Genomic DNA, 21540 nt, shown 5'->3' on the forward strand with positions numbered 1-21540 from the left:
GAAAAGTGTTTTTTATTGTTGTGTTTTGATGTATTTGATGTAAGCCCAGTGGATATTTAAAGCTTACAGAAGGCTGCATTTAACTGCTGCTATGTCATTCCTGCAGTATTTCTGCAGGTGTTTTGGTCAGTGCTATTATTTGTAATATATTATATTATTTGTAATCAGCACAAATTTTCTGTCCCCATATGATAAAATCCACCATCCCCCTGATTTTTTATTTTTTTTATACTCGAGTACTGGTCATTGGGTTTAATTTGTGTCCAAAATCATATTTACATTCACTCCCACCATGAAGCGCTGGCGTTAAATCATGTCCCCACTCAAAAGTTAGCAGCCAAGGATAACAATAAATCAAAAGTGTGTGAAGACAACAATCTGACACGGCTCAGGAACAGGCAATTAAAGTGGCATGTGACAAGAAAGAGAAAAAGTACGACACTGACGAGCAAAGAAACGGTGGCGTTTTCACCGAGACATTTCACAGACATTTCATTAGGACCCCAGGAAATTAAAAAAAAAAAAAAAAAAGAACGGGTCGTAATACCGCGTGTCTATTTTAATGCAGTGTTTGAACCGAAAGAAAACTGTATGCTTTTGATAACTCAATTTTCTCCGCCCAGGGGTCATATGCAAGCATTTGTTTTACAGCGACATGCTGATTTTACCATACTAGGATTATCAAAGCTGCTTTTCATTGCTTTACTTCCTCAAGCCTGAAATGGATCATTTAATGGCGTACAGGGGCATTGAAATGTTGCATTCATTTTACTGGATTTGATCTAAGAACAAATAATAATGATGATGGGCTTCTCTTGCCGATGGCTGCACGGCTTTTCACTGCGTGCAAGTCAAAGTTTTGTTTGTTTGTCCTTTTTTTTTCTTATTTTTTTCAACTTAACTTTTATCTGTAACCTGTTTTTATTTGTTTATTTATTTATTTTCCCCCTAAAGCTCTCCAATGACCGGTGCCTCCAAATATAAACACGATATAGAGCAGCGGGAAAATGTTACTGACTCAGTAAAGTTGCTTTTGTCAGCGAAAATTATGACTAAATATTGTCGTCAACGAACCTTTATCACCTGAGGAAAACGAGACGCAACGAAAATGCTGCTCATGTGACAAAAACGATAATTAAATATATAATGCAATATCATAGACCAATAAAAACGAGGCTAAAATGTAGATTACAAAATAAAAACTGTCTTCATTTTCATTGACCAAAACAAGACGAGACGAAACGTTATAACAAAGATCCTTAATATCAATTTTTTAAGTTGTTTCCTCTGGTTTAGTCTTTAAACCAGTTTAGTTTTTAGATCTTTGGATACACTTTCCTACATAGACGTGTAAAAGAAAACCAAATGTGTCGAAAAAGAAAAAGACGGGGAGAAATGCGGAAAAATAAATATGTTGTAAACTCAAATTAGAGTCTTCTGTATCTGGAATGAATGTATTCTTGAGTGTATAAGTTAACAATAATATAATAATAAGATAACCTTGTTTGAATTGTAAAATGGGTTTGGCTAAATACAATCTTTGACTAAAACTAGACTAAAATGGACAATTCTGACTAAAATAAGACTAAAATGGTCAGAATTTTAGTCGACTGAAACTTAACACGACTAAAAGGAGAATGAATGTGACTAAAACTAATAAAAACCAAAATGATATCTTGACCCAAAGGGTTGTCCCGATCAGGATTTTTTTAGCTCCCGAACTCTTGAGTTTGAGTTTCTGCCGATCCCGATTTTTCCCGATCCGATCACTTTTTTTGGCTCCCGATACATTTCCGATACTTTTTCCCGATCAGATACATTTCGGCAATTGATTAAAAAAAGAAAAAAGAGGACTAAAACTAAATTATCCCAAGTTTCTTTTATTGTCCAATGGAGAACAACATGGACATTTATTTCAACAAAGTTTATCGGCACTGGTGCCACAAAATGTAAAAACATGAAATTGTAAACTAAAACAAAAAGTGCAGAATAGTGCAATAACAAAAATAAATACATTTAACTTTAAAAGAGGTAGAATAGAATAGAATAGAAGACTTTACTGATCTGTCAGAGGAGAAATTCAGTCGTGCAGCAGCCAAAACACACACACGCTCTCAACGGTTTATACAAAAGATTTAAAATAGAAATAACCAATAAATAGTTAAATAATAAAAAAGAGCAATATAAAAAGTAGAAAAAGAGTATGTACAAAAGAAAAAAAAATTGTAAACACCAAAAAAAAAGGATAATATTTACAAAATATTTACAAAAATTTTCAAAAATACATGAGGTATTTAGCGGAATAGTTGAATGACATCCAGTCAAACTCACAAACACAAGAAAATTAAAATACTTTTTGGCTTAACCTTAGTGCAACATTCTGAATGGATGAAATGAATAGCAGCAGCTTAAAGCAACATGAACAGATATAAGATTTCACAATTCAAACATGTAAACCATGTTAGTTTTGCTTACTTTGTCACTTCTGGCCGGCCGGAAGTGACGTTAAATGCAACGATATATAAAACGATTTCATATAAAAACATTAATAACTAGGTATGTCCCGATACTTTTTTAGCCGATACCGATGTTTTGAAAATGCCGTGATCGGGCCCGATCGATCGGGACAACACTAGACTAGACTAAAACTAAAAATGAAACGGGCTGCCAGAAACAACAGTACTTGTCAGGACTTCAGCGTGAACTCCAACTCACTTACATGCATGCAGAAACAAAGAGGCATGTTTTGTGCTCCAGCAGGCACAAGGATGAGGGCCATCCGGCGAGTGTCGGGGGAGTCTTTGTAGAAGGGCTGCACACTGACGATGATGAATGATCTGTCAAGACAAAGTCCCACTCATGCCCAGCTCCTCTTTACCCGGGAGATGGACACGGTGTGTGCGGGGGAGAAGGGGAAGACAGAGGTTATCTCAGCATGTGCTCCTGACGGTGTGTGGGTGTGCAATTGTCTGTAAACGCTGCTGACGGCGTGTTATTCTGGCAACCCGTGGCCGAGCGTCGGAGTGGCACGGCAGAGGTATTACACGTGTCAGCGGTTTGGGGTCAGGGTGTGAGTGGAACGGCGGAGAGCACGGGGTTAAACACTCTGACCTCTGCAAAACCTCCAGAGGACGGCGGGGAGGGGGTGGCTATGATTTTAATAAGAAAAATCTATGATCCGATTCAAACCTGAGGTCCCCGTGTCTCCGCCCCTGATAGACTACAGACTACATTTTCCAGAAACGTCATGTTCTCTTGCCGATGGCTGCACGGCTTTTCACTGCGTGCAAGTCAAAGTTTTGTTTGTTTGTCCTTTTTTTTCTTTTTTTTTCAACTTAACTTTTATCTGTAACCTGTTTTTTTTTATTTTTTTATTTTCCCCTTCAAGCTCGTCAACGAAAATTATGACTAAATATTGTCGTCAACGAACCTTTATCACCTGAGGAAAACGAGACGCAACGAAAATGCTGGTCATGTGACAAAAACGATAATTAAATATATAATACAATATCGTAGAGGAATAAAAATGAGGCTAAAATGTAGATTACAAAATAAAAACTGTGTCTTCATTTTTGTTGACCGGGACGAGATGAGACGAAATGTTATAACAAAGATCCTTAATATCAATTTTTTAACTTGTTTCCTCTGGTTTAGTCTTTAAACCAGTTTAGTCTTTAGATCCACTTTTGCTACATGTAAAAGAAAACCGTCAAAAAAGACAAAGATGGGGAGAAATGTGGAAAAATAAATATTTTGTAAACTCAAATTAAAGTCTTAGGATCTGTCATGCACACTGTTCAAATACATCCAACTACGTTTACATGCAGTCAAAATTTGGGTTATTGCTAATATTCCGGTTACTGAGACATTCAGAATATTCCGTTTCCATGGTAATTAATCATTTGGGATATTTGGATCAAACCAGCGACGCACGGAGAACATCATGACGCAATTACCGTCATTTCCGCTTCTTCTTCCTGTATCCTTTATCTCTCTACCAATTGGGTATTTTCATCCTGCACAGTAAGTCTGTGACCTTCTGTCTCTGAGAAGAGGTTGGAAGAGCATGTGACTGCAGGGAGAGCTGGACTGGAGATACCTGTCTTTGTTCTACAAGTCAGAGCCGATTTCAAAGACACTGATACTAATGAGAGAGTTGTATCTAAAGAAAACTGGTGGTTTTAATGCACGTTTAAAGTTATTTTCTTTTGAAGATATTGTCTTCAGCCATCATTAATGAGTTTATTTGCTCATTTACAGGTTCGTAGTTTTATTTTGATGGTATTTTAGAATTAATTAACACAATAAAATGTTCACACATCAGCTTCAGCACCTGTTTCTTTAAGTCCAGGCTGCTCTGATTGGTCAGCGTGTTGATTCAAAATGGCTGGGTGTTAAAAAGCTCATTCTTAGTCCGAGGTGTAACAACATCGCCTGTAGGCAGGTATGATACAAAAGGTCTTCACTGTGGTGTCAATAAATAAAAGAGGAGAGGCCGAGGCGAGATGCACGTCTGGCAGCTCAGGAGCAGAAACCTTTTGCTATGAACCTCTTCACATAATGGACATTATTTCCCAAAGAAGGAACGGAGGAAGTGAATCCATGAACAAGTGGAGGGGTTTCAGCCATGTCATATTTATCTCTCAACAACAGCACGTTTGCCACCATTGAAGGGGCCAAACTGTGGAGATTGTAACAGAAAAAACATGATCAGATGAGCACGTTGGTGAGGTGTTCATGGATAAAACCTGGGCACAATGACCTTCCTATCGAACCTTCACACAGGGAGCAGCCCCTCCTCTGTTCTCTGGCACTACAGGATGTGTGATATATCTATAAGTCATGATATAATATAACAGGATGAGTTTAGCTCTCTGGGACATCTCCTAAGAGAAGTCCATCATCAGCAGATGCCGTCAATGACTACGTTTACATGCAGTCAAAATTCGGGTTTTGCTAATATTCCGGTTACTGAAACATTGGGAATATTCCGTTTACATGGTAATTAATCATTCTGGATATCTGGATCAAACTAGCGACGCACGGAGAACATGATGACGCAATTCCCGTAATTTCCGCTTCTTCTTCCTGTATCCAAATTCAAAACAAATTCTGCTTCGCGCAACTTTTCTCTCACCTTCTTGTAAATCTTCTATCCCGGTACTTTCTACCGTCTACAAATGCAGAAATGTTCATATCCTTCATTACATTTATGAAGTGATTAGTCTCCTCCTGGTCTTGTTTCTCCGTGTTTATAAGAACTTCCTGGACTCAAAAGACCAAGATTCCTTGTGAACAGAACATGTGCAGAAAACAAATTCATGTTCCGTTTGATGGGGATATTCCATTTGGCATTTACATGACCCAATATTCAGGTTTTAAAAGGAGTAACCCAGGGGTCATATTCAGGCTGGGCGATATGGACCAAAAGTCATATCTCGATATTTTCTAGCTGAATGGCGATACTCGATATATATCGATATTTTTTCTGTGACATAATTGGGGTTTCCCCCAAAGCATTATAGCATAGCATCTCTGTTAGCTTCATTTTTTTCTGAGGCAAACCCTTAAAAAAACAGTCAGTTTTAATACAAAGCCTCGTGCCAAATGTCACACAGGTTCCTTTATTAACAGAGGTCTGCACAATATCAAAATGTATAAAACAAATGAAATAAAAATAAACTGCCTGCATATATAGAATAAAAATGCTTCTTGAATAAAATAAAAACAAATATCCCTTTCCTGCATAACAATTAAATTAAAATACACTGTGCAATTAATACACAATGTAGACAGTAACAGGCAGACTTTTCCACTGAGGTTGACAGTTGTGCAAATAACAAAACATTTGTGCAAATCTCAAATAAAACATTCAAGTCAATTTGTCACAAAATAAGCTATATCAAAATCATTAAAAAAAAAAAAATATATATATATATATATATATATATATATATATATATATTTTTTTTTTTTTTTTTTTTTTTGATATAAACGATATTGTCTCGTACCATATTGCGTTTGAAAATATATCGATATATATTAAAATCTCGATATATCGCCCAGCCCTAGGTCATATTCGGGTTTTTAAAAACCAGAATATGAGCAAATTCGGGTTATTCAAAGTGATTATTGGTGTTTACATGGCCGTGCAAAACCGGGTTATTGCCAATATTCGGGTTTTAAAAGGGACTGCATGTAAACGCAGTCATTTTCACCATCTTTTATTTTTTTTTAAGGGATAAAAGCCACCAGAATTCGACCACATCGTCTCCATCCCTGCGCTCTCGCTGCAGTAATGACTCCACCAAAGGAAATAACCGCTTTAAGCACCAACTCAGGGAGGTTTCTGTGGTGATGACTGAGCATCGGGAGGGTTTTTCCACTGATATCCACTCTCGGCGCCAGCTCTGCCTTGTTGCCATCATTAAACCACTAAAGCCATGTTCTTCATTTCAAAACAGCACTTTACCCCGGCGAATTTCAACATCCATTTGCGAAGCCCACGTCTAATTTTGTGTGATGACTGTGTATTCATGTAGTAATGATGTAAAAGAGGAGAGGCAAAGTGCAACCAAGACACATTTTTAGGGTAATAAAATACCGCCATGTAGAATTAAGTAAGAAACATGGGTGTTTTTAACTTGATCCCACAGCATGTTGACCTTTAAAGCTTGATACACGAGAAAGAGAGAGAGGAGGGAAAGATGGAGAAGCCTTCACGAGACTCGTATGTAACAGTCAAGAAAGATAGAGGAGATGGAGCAGAACTCGCTTTCCCCAGCACTCTCACTCTCTCTGTCGGAGCCCTCCCTTTCTCAATCTGTCCCTTGATTACTTTTTAATGATTGCTCCTGCCTAAGACGAATGGCTGTGTTAAATGAGCAAATTAGACAAGGGAGCCAAGTGCAGGAGCATTTGTTAGAGCAGGAGTAATGGATCGGGTATCCATTGTTTACTCTTCCACCGTTCACCGGCATGGCCTGCTATGTTCCCTGCTCTATATCCTCCAAACAGTGTAATAATTCTCTTTTTTTGCTTCTTGACCATGACAATCTAATATTATTTTTTGCTTCGCACAATTTTATCGATTTGGCAGTTTTCATTATGAATCTGAGAAACAACCGCATATTGAAAAATCCCAAGAAGCATTTGTTTTTATGAATTCATCATCCCATAATAATGTTGCATCAATAATGTCTTAATAATATGTTTTTTTGCTGCTTGACAGTCTCTTAAGGACGATGCTTTGTGTTTTTTATTGATTTGCAGTAATCGTTCTTGCTGTTACAAGAATCCAGTCTACTCCAGAACGTTGTTTCTGTGAATGCTCTTAATCTATCCACTTTAATACGGGATAACCAGACAGTTTAATTCTTACAAAGTTAAATACACATTAATGCACTCTATTTATACTGGCTTTTCTGCAGAAGGTATAGTCATGCTTCTTCTTTTCCTTAAGTAGACCCTGAACCCTTCCGAGCATCATAATCGGGCTGTTTTGGAGGAGGAGGAGGCAAATAATCCGTAATAGACGCCTGTTCTCATCACCGTAGATGTTTCTTAGGGTTTGCAAATGTGGCGGCTTGAATCCGGCTCAGAATAACTTGCACCAGTTATTGCCATATATCAAGAGTTATTGCCATGACTTTATTCAATGAATGCTTTCCAGTTGAAGAGATATGTTCAATAATCAACTGAACCGCAGCTGTCGGAGCAGATATAGTAACTGTTGAAAACTAAAGTTTAAAATGTGCAACACTGCGCCAGGGTTATCGTATTGTTTTACCTTTCACAAAAGTGTGTCTAACACTTCATTAATTTCGTTTTATTTACTAACTTTGTTGCTTTTGAACTTTCAGAAACGGTGTAAAGTCTGTTTTATCAGTGTGATCACCTGTCCAGGTGTCCCATCCATCTGTCACGCTCCGCCTGCTCTTTTCTACTCTCTTTAGTCAGGCTTATTCCAAAATCATATTAAAGTGGTCTTTTTTGTTGCTTTATGAGGCTCAAAACTAACTTCATTTTACATATGCTCACACTTGGTGTGCTTCAAAAATGATTTATGATGATTTCTGCTAGTGATGCACCGATTGTTCGGTAACCTACCGGTAAATTGTTCGGCCGAAAATGGCAAAAAAACACTTTCGGTGTTCGGTGGAATAAGTGGGGAAAAAAAACGAACAATTAATAACGGCGTTGTAATATAAGGAAATAGACTGGCCGCTCCGTCCCGTAACGTTGCGCACTACATAAATCGTTGGCCAACCAAAAACTAACCCCATAAGAATTTTACCAACATTCACCAGGAGGTGGAACCAAAACAACATAATGCTGGGAAATTAAAAAATGTTCAGTTTTTTATGTTCAATAAATATTTTCTACCTTGTAATTTTGTAAAAGTTTTTTTTTCTTTGAAAAGCATGCCTAAATCAAATGTATTTGATTTATGCAATGGTGAAAAAATTGGCAAAATAAATGAAAAACTGCTGAAGAACCATGTTCGGTATTGTTCGGTATTCGGCCAAGTGTTTATTATTATTTTCGGTTTCGGTTTCGGCCACAAATTTTCATTTCGGTGCATCACTAATTTCTGCTCTGAATGTTCAACTTATGTACAGCTGTCCACACTGAATGTCAAACCATCTGTCCATCTTTGTTATTTAATTTATTTTCAACCTAAACGTATTTGTTTTATTTTGTTTTCTATCCATCTTCTGTAATCTAAGGCCCAATCCCAATACACCCCCTACTTTTCTTCACTAGCCCTACTTTCTTTCTCTGTGGAGAATTACCGCTGGCTGAAATAAATCATTTAGGAAGATAAATGTTGGTTTAATAGATGAAATCTAACAGTTGTAGCTACGCCTGTTAAGAAATTTGCTCCGAAAATTTTGGGATTTCTGCCTGCCTGCTCCAGAGCTGATTTATGGTTCCGCGTTGCACCAACACAGAGCCTACGGCGTAGGGTACGGCGTACGGTGCGCGTCGCCGCGTAACCTACGCCATAGACTCTGCGTTGGTGTAACACGGGACCATAAATCAGCCTTTATTCCAGCGAGGTTGCAACAACGGGGAAAACCAGTGATTATGTACATTCACTGAGTGAATATTATGAAAGTAAAATATATATTTCTCGCTAGAAATGTAATCAAAACGCATTTTTATGCAGAAACTCAAAACATTGATTTTATTCACAAAAAAATAAGAAATGTCCGCCATGTTTTTTTTTTTTTTTTTTGGATTCAGTCCGCAAATGACGACGAAAAGCATTCTGGGAAATGTTTTTGTCCCTAGGTCAGCTAGTGTGCATCGGAAAACCCTACAAACGTAGGGACAGATTCATAGCGACTACACTACTTTTGGTCACTACCCCTAGGTGGAAAGAGGAATTGGGACACCACTACCCTCACGGGAACGCGCTAAATTTAGGGGTAGTGCTGAAAACGAGGGCTAGGGGGAGTATTGGGACAGGCCCTAAGACTTCTCTAGTTTATTATAATGCCTGTTTTTAAATAGCGATTCATTGGTGCAGCTTGTGACAAAAACATTTCAGAAGCGATCTTTATCTCTCCTAAGCGATTGAAGATCCTTCCCCGTCAGCGCCGTGGTTCTGCAGACGCCGCTGTGCCGTTTCCAGCGCTGCCGTAACAACAGATGACAGCTGCATCTACAGCTGCTTCACTCTCACTTACACCTCCCTGCCTTTCAGAAAACCTCTCGTATCTCCACCGCAGCTGAACTCTTCATTCAGAGTGTGACCTTTTACCTCTCGCTGACTCTGTCGCAGTGTGCTAAATATGCACTTGCATGAAATACGGAGAAACTACAGCAAAGTGTGCTTGTGTGCCAGATTATTTCAGGGGCTTTAATTCATGGTGGAACTTGATTAGATGTTTTTATGTCTGGAGTTCTGGCAGCATGCAGATAATCAGACCTAGTGTCGCCTCGAATCATAACATCTAAATCATCACAACAGGGTGCGTGTTTAGTTAAATGTTTTTGTTTGTTGCTTTGCAGGATCACCTAAAAAGCAAAAGACACATGTGTTTGATAATTACACCAGAGGTGGAACATGGTTCAGCTTAGAAATAATTCACTTTTGATGTTGATTTGGATCCAGGACCCATTTATTCAGATTTGTTCAATTGTTGTTGTTTTTTGAAGACCTTGTCATTTTAGCCATAGACGTGTATCCGTATCCGCCCCATGGAGCTGCTGCGATACGTCAACGTCGCCGCCATATTGGATGTGGCAAGACTGCGCTGTAAACTAATACAAGTGAAAGGACTTATTTTCATAAAGCGCCTTTCTACAAAGAAATTTACGTTTTAAGTCTCATTTATTCATCCACACACGCACTAATATACTTGGGAAACAGTTAGGCACCAAATATAATATATTTAATTGTCTCAGATGGTAAAAATAAGAACTTTATTGATCCCACATAGGAGTAATTCATGTTATATCAGCTATAGAGGACAAGGTAGTGCCGAAAAACAATATATATCTCCCCTCACAAAAATGAGAAAAATAGAGAAATATATTTTCTCATCAACAAAACATATTTTAAAATTTTCAAGTAACAAAATAACATATTTGAAAAAATGTTCAGACAATAAAATAACATTTGAACCATTTTTTCAGACAATAAAATAACATTTGAACCATTTTTCAGACAATAAAATAATATTTTAACCATTTTTCAGACAATAAAATAACATTTTAACCATTTTTCTGACAATAAAATAATATTTGAACCATTTTTCAGGCAATAAAATAACATTTTAACCATTTTTCAGGCAATAAAATAACATTTGAACCATTTTTCAGACAATAAAATAACATTTGAACTATTTTTCAGACAATAAAATAACATTTGAACAATTTTTCAGACAATAAAATAATATTTGAACCATTTTTCAGGCAATAAAATAACATTTGAACCATTTTTCAGGCAATAAAATAACATTTGAACCATTTTTCAGACAATAAAATAACATGTTTGGTTGATGAGAAAATATGTTTCTCTATTTTTGTGAGGGGGGATATATTGTTTTTCGGCACTACCTTGTTCTCTATAGCTGATGTAACATGAATTACTCCTATGTGGGATCAATAAAGTTCTTATTTTTGCCATCAGAGAGAATTAAATATATTATATTTGGTGCCTAACTGTTTCCCAATTATATTAGTGCGTGTGTGAATGAATAAATGAGACGTAAAATGTACATTTCTTTGTAGAAAGGCGCTTTATGAAAATAAGTCCATTTACTTACAGCTTAATTAGCTTACAGCGCAGTCTTGAACATCCAATATGGCAGCGACGTTGACGTATCGCAGCAACGGGCAAAACCACTCGATCCGGCGTCTACGTATATATGTCTATGATTTTAGCGCCACAATTATTTTATTTTGCACCAGTGTGTGAAAGATCTGGACTGCTGGTTTGTCAGCTTAGCAGTGCAAAACAACTTTGAGAAATAAGACATCCCCTGGAAATAGTGTTGTCAGGATGGCAGCATATGTTGCACCAACTTGACGGTAACCGTGACGTGCAGACGAACCGGGCCATCTGCAGCGATGGGCCGTCGTGGATTCCTGCTTTTGAACAGGGAACTGATAACGAGCTGGATCGTCCAGCTCCTCTCTAGCCGGGGGAATCAGCCACGTCTCTCCAAATCTTCATTATGGATGGTTTCTTCTGTCATGCAGGTGTGTGAAGACACCGCTCAGTTTTGCTTTTTGTCCTTGTATCATGTGTATAAAAGTTTAAAAGTGGAATCTGTTAATTGTGTAGTGATATTGTATGCTAGATAAGATAAGATAAGATCGTCCTTTATTGATCCCCAGAGGGGAAATTTGGGTGTTACAGCAGCTCAAAGTCGGACAACATGAACTCAGACTAAATAAACGATAAAGATAAATTATAAGTATGAAAAATAATAAAAAAAATACAGTGAAAAAGAAACTGAACAAGTGTACTGTAAACGGAATAAATGTACTATAAACATAGTAAGTACAATATAATAAACAGTGTGTTATTTATGTTGAGATTACGAGATTTGTTGCAGTTTTGAGTTAATAAATATTAACTTTTCTCAGTGGTGACCTCCCTCACTATTTACCTCTAATGTTTCAAATGTATGCAGTTAGTTGTTTTTTTTTTTAAAGCACTTTTCTGGTCTTTTGTCCGGTCTTTTTAAACTTTTTTTAAAGTCAAAAGTAAACATGTTTTTTTTTTCTTTAGAAAAAGTATATGTCAAATCCCTTTTTTTTCCTATTTCCTCTTTTTCTTCTTTTTTTTTCTCTTTTTTCTCTTTTTTTCTTCCTTTTTCCTTTCCTTTTTAATCTCGATATTTCGACTTTTTTCTCGATATTTCGACTTTTTTCTTGAAATTTCGACTTTTTTCTCGACATTTCAACTTTTGTCTCCATATTGTACTTCAACATTAATCTTGACATTTCGATTTTTTTCTCGAAGTGCATAATGAAAAAAAAATCTTCCCCCAGTTATAACTAATATAGAAACATGCAGCATGTATTGCCTTCATTCTAAGACTTATACAAGACTTTTCATTTTTTGCAGCTCCAGACATATTTGTTTTTTGTGTTTTTGGTCCAATATGGCTTTTTCAACATTTTCGGTTGCTGACCCCTGATCTGGTGCATTTCTTTCAACTCCCCCCCAAATGTGCCAAATTCCTTCCTTAATTATTTTGTGTCTTGACATTATGCACATGGTCTCTTCTTCTTTGGAAACAACGTTGTAGCTGCAGCATTAACTCTTTAACACCTAGCTCTCCTGCAGGGCTTGTTTAATTCTCCCGCCCTGGCACTGACAGGGATCATACATGGATATTAAAGCTGCTCCCTTGGCAGGGACGTGGTCGTGGTTAGTGCTGCATGTGTACGGCCACAGCTCTGGAGCGGTGTTGTGTCTGCATTTCTGTGTACATGCATTCAGGCCTGTTACAGAATGAATAAAGGAGAAATTGACACTAGAAATCGAGAAAATTACAGGGTTGCTCCATATTTAAAGGATGTCAAATAACATATCCCACCAACCTTCATTCAATCTAAGTAGCTAAGAATGTAACGGTCTATTTTAAGAATGTTAGTTCTGCTTGTCTGAGAACCGAATCAGTTCTCTCAATCAGTTGGTTCATATTTAAGTCACTGGTTGTGATGCTTCTACCCCAACTGATAACTGCTGGTGAAATTGTGCTCCCTGCCACCGATTTATAGGGATCTATAATGTATCTTATATAATCTGGGTCGCTAAAAATGTAACAGATCCCCAAGATATGGTTTCTCACCTCAGTGTCAATCCATTCATTTATATAGGTATTTATTTATTCATGATGTTTTTTTTACTTTTATGATGATTGTGATTATGTTTTAATGTCTATGAGGGGGAGGGTGTGTGTGTATTTAAGTGAGAGTGAGAGTTTTTCAATGTTAAATGTTGATTTTATTATCTAAAGCACTTTGCGTTACCTGTGTATGAAAAGTGCTTTATAAATAAAGTTTGATTTGATTTGATTTTAAGAATAATATAGAGCAGTGAAGCTGCCCTGTCCCTTCTTGTGCATCAGTGTTGGATCTCCACTCCATCCTGTTGTCTAGATAAACCCTGAGGCATTTAAACTCTTACTCTTCTCCCATGATGGAATAGTATCTGACAGTCAAGATGATGTTCATTTTCCCTTCCCACTAACTACCGAGTCTCCTGTTCACCAGAGATGAACCCAACAACTGCAGCTTCATCTGAGTATTCCTGCAGATGACAGGACTCTCACTATCACTGAACGTTTGAGGTGTACAGAGTGAACTGAAAGGGTGCGAGTACGGCTCCCTGTGGTGCTCCTGTGCCGCTGACCGCTTAGTCAACCAGTCAGTCTTGCAGCCCGTGGGCTGTTTTGTCAGGTAGTCAGTAGTCCAATGATTTTAGAGACATTATCTCATGTCCTCTGGAGTTTACCATTGCCTATCATTTTTCTATTTCCGTGCCAGACAGTGGAAGTCCACATTTAATCATAAAAGCAGAAGAAATTGGGTTAATTATCGGCTTCTCATGAAGAGATATGGTATTCCATTTCCAGCGTGGGTGCAGCAGAGCTATCGCAGACTAATAGTGAGTTATCACAATTATTGGTAGATGTAAGATACATCGGTTAAGTACAAGGAACCAGCAAACTGGAAGATTCTGAGTTGTAATCTCATCTATTAGCTTTTGAATTGCTCAGAGGTGTGTACTTTGAAAACTTTGCGTGGTGTGTGTGTGACTGGGGATATGAAGCTGCTCGCCGGTTCCCGGGCCGGCTATTAGTCACGCAGGAGTGGCTAATCTGTAATGGCTGCTGTCACAGCCCCGCCGCGGCTCCCAGTGACGGGTGCACCGCGACACATTCACACCCACGCACACACTTTACGCTCAAGAACACACACGGCACAGAAGTTTAAAAAAACAACAACAAATACATGCACTCACTCTGGTTCACTCGTACACAAAGAATCATCCAATTGTCTAACGGTGTTGGGACTTGGGTCGTCAGTCTGGGTGCGTGTGACATGCGGAGGAGCTGCAGCCGGCTGAATGGATCCAACCTGACACCAGAATAAAATCTTCTCCACCTCCTCTCTATGGAGCTAGAACAGTCTCATAATTCACAAATGCACACGCCGATCCACAAATGCACAGACCGATTCACAAATGCACAGAACAATTCCCACGTGCGTAGGACAAGATACACAAATGTATTTTTTATGCATACAAATATAACAAATATAAAACACCAGAACACAAAATTACAAGCAGGCAGAGAAGTAAGGGTTTAGAACAGTCTCATAATTCACAAATGCACACGCCGATCCACAAATGCACAGGACAAAATTCACAAATGCACAGGACAAAATTCACAAATGCACACGACGATTCAGAAATGCACAGGACAAAATTCACAAATGCACAGGACAAAATTCACAAATGCACACGCCGATTCAGAAATGCACATGCCGATCCACAAATGCACAGGACAAAATTCACAAATGCACACGCCGATTCAGAAATGCACAGGACAAAATTCACAAATGCACAAGCCGATTCAGAAATGCACAGGACAAAATTCACAAATGCACAGGACAAAATTCACAAATGCACACGACGATTCAGAAATGCACATGCCGATCCACAAATGCACAGGACAAGATTCACAAATGCACAGAACAATTCACACGTGCGTAGGACAAGATACACAAATGTATTTTTGATGCACACACAAATATAACCTGATTTACAAACGTTTTTTGTCTGTAAGTTGCGCTGGATTTGCGTTTGACGTCCCCTGATTCACAAATACGTTTTTTTTAACACGGAAGGATCCGCAACCAATCAGATGTCTTCCTTTGTTCCAGCCAATCATCAGAGCGCACCCCACGTGGGAGACGATTTACTCGTAAACCAATCAGATTAAAGGGGCGGATACACCTGCTGTTTGAACTGCGTTCGCGTCGTTCCTTAGAAAAGTGATGAAATATTTCAAGTTGGTGGAATAAAGATAAATAAACAAGACAGCAACACGGGATGGACAGGAGATCTTGTCACACACAAAAGTAACACGCAAATCCAGCGCAGCTCACAGACAAAAAAACGTTTGCAAATTAGGGCTGGGGATCAATTCAAATATCAAGAATCGATTCGATTCTTAAGATTCAGAATCGATTATCAAGATTTGATTCGATCCGATTCGTTTCGATTCCGATATTGATTTGGGTTAGTGTTATTAAAACTGTTTTTTGAGCTGTTGCAGCTCCCAGAATGCTGATAGAACTGCTTTCAGAAACATCATGTGGGTCAGAATTACCAAACAGATCCAGGGAGGAAACAGAGACGGATGAAATCGGCTTTAATTTTTCCCACATTCCGTTTTTATTTGTTCCATTTTCGGTCTATTTTGGTTTTTAATTTTTGATCATTTGGTTTTTAGCATTTTTTGCAAATGTAACCCCAAGACAGTGTATAAAGTAATGAAATATAGACAATTTATGCAATTATAAGCTAACACTTTAATGTTTTCATACCTTTAAACATATTTAAAGGCAAAAACATGGCAGCAGTTATTCTCGTGTCCAACAAAACATTCCTTTTCTGGGGATAAACAAAAAAATAACCAAAAGTTGTAATGTAATGATGAAAAAAAAATATATAAATTTATAAACATAATAATTTTATAAACATTATAAATTAAAAAAAAATCCCCCCCAAAAAAGATATATTAAAAAAAATCGATCTTTAGACATATGAATCGATTTTTAGGAATTAATATGAGAATCGATTTAGAATTGGGAAATCGATTTTTTCAACACAGGCCTATTGTAAATCAGGTTATATTTGTGTGTGCATCAAAAATACATTTGTGTATCTTGTCCTACATACGTGTGAATTGTCCTGTGCATTTGTGGATCGGCGTGTGCATTTGTGAATTATGAGACTGTTCTAGCCCCATACCTCTCTGCCTGCTTGTAATTTTGTGCTCTGGTGTTTTTTTTTAAGTTGAATTAAACACTTTTTATTTCCATCTGAAAGCACTCATCACTGCTCTGTCCTTCTCTCTGCGTTTAGAGCACGGTGGTTGTGGAGAAGTCTATCCAGGATCTAATGAGCCTGATGCAGGACCTGAGTGCCTACTCCAACCAGTTCCTGGAGATGGTCTGCGACAAGCTCAAAGAGTACAAGGAAATCTGCAACACGGCCTACAGGTAAACGGAGAGGAGGTCAAGACGCCTCCCAGTTCTGTCAGCTGCAAATAAAGCTTTGATTACATATTCAAATGCACATGCAGACACATTTTGGCTCCAAAACGTGCACATATGTGCTCTCCCGAGGCCCGGGCAACACCTGGCCGGATACAGAGTGAAACGGGGGAATATGGGAGGACAGGGGAAGGAGCGAGAGACAAGACAGGACTGATAAACTGCTGGGAGTCCATCTGGACCGTGTCACAGGTCACCACGTCTCCCTGGGCCCCTCCAAGCAATAAAGACGAGAGCGGCAGAGGCTGCCAGGACTCACGCTTTGTGTTTGTTTATGCAGTATGTTTGCTTTTGAACACGAGGAAGCGTCTCTCAGCCAGTCTCACTAAATAGATGCTGCTGCTCTGCAAATGTTGGGTTGAATATTTGCATGATGTTGTCATTCTGGTCTCACCGTGTGGCTCCTGGGCACTCAAGTAAAATGCATTGAAAACATTGGAATTTTGTTATTGTTATTATTATTTTAATAAGCTGACTTTGTCTGCATGTGTGCGTGTCCTCAGGGGTATCGTCCAGTGTGAAGAAAAACTAACAATCAGCGCTTCCTGGTCTAAAGACGAGGACATCAGTCGCTTACTGCAGTCCCTGCCCAACTGGGCCAACATGACCCAACCCCGACAGGCCCGGCAGAAGAGGGAGGATGAGGAGGATTTCACACGGTACACGCAGCACACGTTAACGAACATTATGACTAAATATCGTCGTCAATGAACCTTTATCACCTGAGGAAAACGAGACGAGACGCAATGAAAATACTGGTCATGTGACGATAACGATAATTAAAATATGCACAGGACTGTCTCAGAAAATTTGAATATTGTGATAAAGTCCTTTATTTTCTGTAATGCAAAAATGTCATACATTCTGGATTCATTACAAATCAACTGAAATATTGCAAGCCTTTTATTATTTTAATATTGCTGATTATGGCTTACAGTTTAAGAAAACTCAAATCTCAAAAAATTTGAATATTCTGGGAATCTTAATCTTAAACTGTAAACCATAATCAGCAATATTAAAATAATAATAGGCTTGCAATATTTCAGTTGATTTGTAATGAATCCAGAATGTATGACATGTTTTGTTTTTTTAATTGAATTACAGAAAATAAAGAACTTTATCACAATATTCTAATTTTCTGAGACAGTCCTGTAATGCAATATCGTAGACCAGGGGTCGGTAACCCAAAATGTTGAAAGAGCCGTATTGGACCAAAAACACAAAAAGTAAATATGTCTGGAGCCGCAAAAAAATGAAAAGCCTTGTATGTTCAAGCCTTAGAATGAAGGCAAATGGCGAAAGGCGAAATGTCAAGAAAAAAGTCGAAATGTCGAGAAAAAAGTCGAAATGTTGAGAAAAAAGTCGAAATGTTGAGAAAAAAGTCAAAATGTCGAGAAAAAAGTCGAAATTTCAAGATTAATGTGGAAGTATAATCTTGAGAAAAAAGTCGAAATGTTGAGAAAAAAGTTGAAATGTTGAGAAAAAAGTCGAAATGTTGAGATTAAAAAAGGGAAAAGGAGGGAAAAAAAGGAAAAAAAGAAGAAAAAAAAGGTCAAACATTTTTGAAAAAGCTCCAGGAGCCACTAGGGCAGCGCTAAAGAGCCGCATGCAGCTCTAGAGCCGCAGGTTGCCGACCCCTGTCGTAGACGAATGAAAACGAGACTAAACTGTAGATTACTAAATAAAAACTCTGCTAAAATGTGTCATTTTTGCCGACCAAAACGAGAGGAATTGTTCCACCAAAGATCCTTAAAGTCCATGTTTTCAGTAGTTTCTCTGGTTTAGTTCTGGGTGACGTTAGTCCTCAATCCCAGTCGCTGCAGCAGGAATCAGATCCAGAAGATGCAGCTGCAGAGTTAGAGGCTGATGCCGTTAACGCAGAGCTCTAGTTCACGTACATTAAAAACAAAGTTACATAGAGAAACACGGGGATCTTCTCTGGGGGGGAGAAGAAGAAGAAGATCCATCTTTGGATACACTTTCCTACATAGACGTGGAAAAGAAAACCCAATGTGTCGTCGTAAAAAGAAAAAGATGGGGAGAAATGCAGAAAAATAAATATATTGTATTCTGTATCTGGAATTAATGTATTCTTGAGTTTATAAGGTAACAATAATATAACAATAAGATAACCTTGTTTGAATTGTAAAATGGGTTTGGCTAAATACAATCTTTGACTAAAATTAGACTAAAATGGACAATTCTGACTAAAATAAGACTAAGGTCCAGTCCCAATCCCCCCCTAGTCCTACTTTTCAGTCCTACCCCTAAATTTTGCGCGTTCCCGTGAGGGTAGTGGCGTCCCAATTCCTCTTTGCATGTAGGGCTAGTGGACATTACGAGGGCTAGTGTGTATGAATCTAGCGTTTGAGAGCGAGGGATTTCAGATTCAGACTCACCAACCGAGGGTTAGAGAAATTTCCCAGAATGCTTTACGTCATCATTTGCAGACTGAATCAAACAGAAAAACATGGCGGACATTTCTAATTTTAAGTGAATAAAATCAATATTTTGAGTTAGTTTCTGCATAAAAATGCATTTTAATTACATTTCTAGCGAGAAATATATATTTTACTTTCAGTGTTTCCCCTACCATTACATAGGCCTGGCGGGGCCGCCAGGCCAACGAGACCCCCCGCCAGGCCTAAAAAAAAAATAAATCAATGATCATTTACGTTTAGGAGCCTCTGCAGCTGTTCTGCAAAGGGAGTCACGCTGCTTCGTTGCCTAGTAACGCTGCTGAAAGCGCGGGCATATTATTATATATTATGGGATGTATAGAGTTTGTAGCTAGTCAAAAAAATAAAGAAAAAATATCGCAGGCGACAGACAACATGATATAAAGAAATGTTTCTGCAGGTCCGTGTGTTTGTGTTTGCATGAGACGCTGCAGGGAAGCATGAAGGAAAACACAGCCCGACGACGCACCATGCGTCCGCGGGGTCCTAGTGCCAGCCATGTATGAGCCAATGGTACATTTCCAATTTGTTGTTTAGCTTACATTTTTGTTCTGATTGAGCTTCTTTTTTTGGTAAGCAATAATGATGAAAATAACACAGACAATAGATTGTCTTTCCACTAGAACCACTAAAAGTTCATTTTTTCCCCAGTCAAATGCATGTAACTGTTATAACAAAACGGGTAAAACAAATCTACAATATTTAAATTATTTATAACTGATATAATCTCAACTGTGAATAGGGATGTTTTGTCACATATGCCGTCAGCACGAGCAGCCCGTTAAAAGAGGACCATCCCAGAGGGTTTTCATAGAGATCCCTCTGAAATATCTAGAAAAGATGTGCTCAATGCTCATATGGGGTCAGACCACCACACTGCAGCCTTTCAGGCCCAGGACACTTTGGTTAAAGGTTAGATTAAATCTAATTATTTCATTGAAGTGATATCATTCAGCAATATAGGCCTACAATGATTTTTAATGTAAAACTTTTTTATATTGCTACATGTCCAATATGCCGTCCCACGCGCCTCGTCTGTTTAGGATTTGGGTGGGTACCACCGGGCCTGAAAAAAATTCTAGGGGAAACACTGACTTTCATAATATTCACTCAGTGAATGTATGTAATCACTCACTTGCTCGTTTTTTCAGATCTCGCCAGAATAAAGGCTGATTTATGGTTCTGCGTTAAATCGACGCAGAGCCTATGGCGTAGGTTCTGCGTCGCTGGCGGCTCTTCTCATCCCCGAAAACATTGGAGCAAATTTCTTAACGGGCTTTATTTGGATAAACTGAGCCCAGGTTGGGGATCTTAACAGTTACTTTTAAGCCCGAAAAAATATTAAAACTTAATAAAGTGGCATATTAACAGCGCTACAGCTGAAATTAAAACAGCTTTTATCTCTGGGCTTCCTGATATGGTGTGACGTATGTGCAAACGTAACTACGCAGTCGCTTACGTACCCGAACGTAAACCACGCAGTGACGTAGCAAGTGGTGTCCCAATCCCTAGGAACATTACAAGGGCCCTACTTATTTTTAGGGTGAAGTGGTAGAAAGTAGGGGGTGTATTGGGATTGGCCCTAAAACTAAAATTGAAACAGGCTGACTAAAACAACACTAGTTCAAACGCTGCAGATCGAAGTCTTTCCATGGATGTTCACTCTAAAACACAGTCGCATCTTAGCGATGACGCACATCATCATCCCTCCCTCAGGTTCTTCTTTCCTTCCTCACATATTGTCCAACCAAGAGGAGGAAGCATGATTGCTCTTTAAAAAAAAACTCTTCATCGAAAGGGAGCGAGGAAATGAGAGAAAGAAGAATAGGAAGATGTGAGGAGAGCAGATGGGTGTAGAAACGAGGGGGTCCGTGTTTATTGGAAATGACTTAAAATGTGCAACATCTTGGGGGAACGCTGAGGCTCATCGAGGCAGAATAACACACTAAATAAATAAATTGGTTATGTGGCCAAAGAAAGTCGATTTTTTTTTTTCTCTGCTTGCTCTCCCACTCCAACACTTTTTTTTTAAACACACACACACACAGATATTAAGAGGGAGACTAAAAGGCTGTTTGATTGTTGTTGTCGCTGTGAAGCGGGGATTAGGGTCTGCACGACTCTCAACTGTGCACTTTAATAAAAGCCCATTAATCAGCCGCACATGCCTACGAGAGGTTGGGATTGTTCCTCTTTCTTTCATATTCCATCTGTTGGAAGATCTGGATTGTTGCGGGTGTCCCGGTGACCGCGGACCGGTCCATAT

At 38.5% G+C, this 21540-nt stretch overlaps 1 protein-coding gene across 1 annotated transcript in view; it reads left to right on the forward strand.

The window, feature by feature from the left end:
- Nucleotides 1–21540, forward strand: part of exoc4 (exocyst complex component 4) — a 280178-nt gene that overhangs the window by 185510 nt on the left and 73128 nt on the right. The window contains exons 14-15 of the mRNA XM_061715202.1: nt 16625–16761; nt 17319–17474. Coding sequence (XP_061571186.1) covers nt 16625–16761; nt 17319–17474 — 293 coding nt within the window. The remainder of the gene's footprint in view (nt 1–16624; nt 16762–17318; nt 17475–21540) is intronic.

Source organism: Cololabis saira, chromosome 23, assembly GCF_033807715.1.
Source record: "Cololabis saira isolate AMF1-May2022 chromosome 23, fColSai1.1, whole genome shotgun sequence".
NCBI lineage: Eukaryota > Metazoa > Chordata > Actinopteri > Beloniformes > Belonidae > Cololabis > Cololabis saira.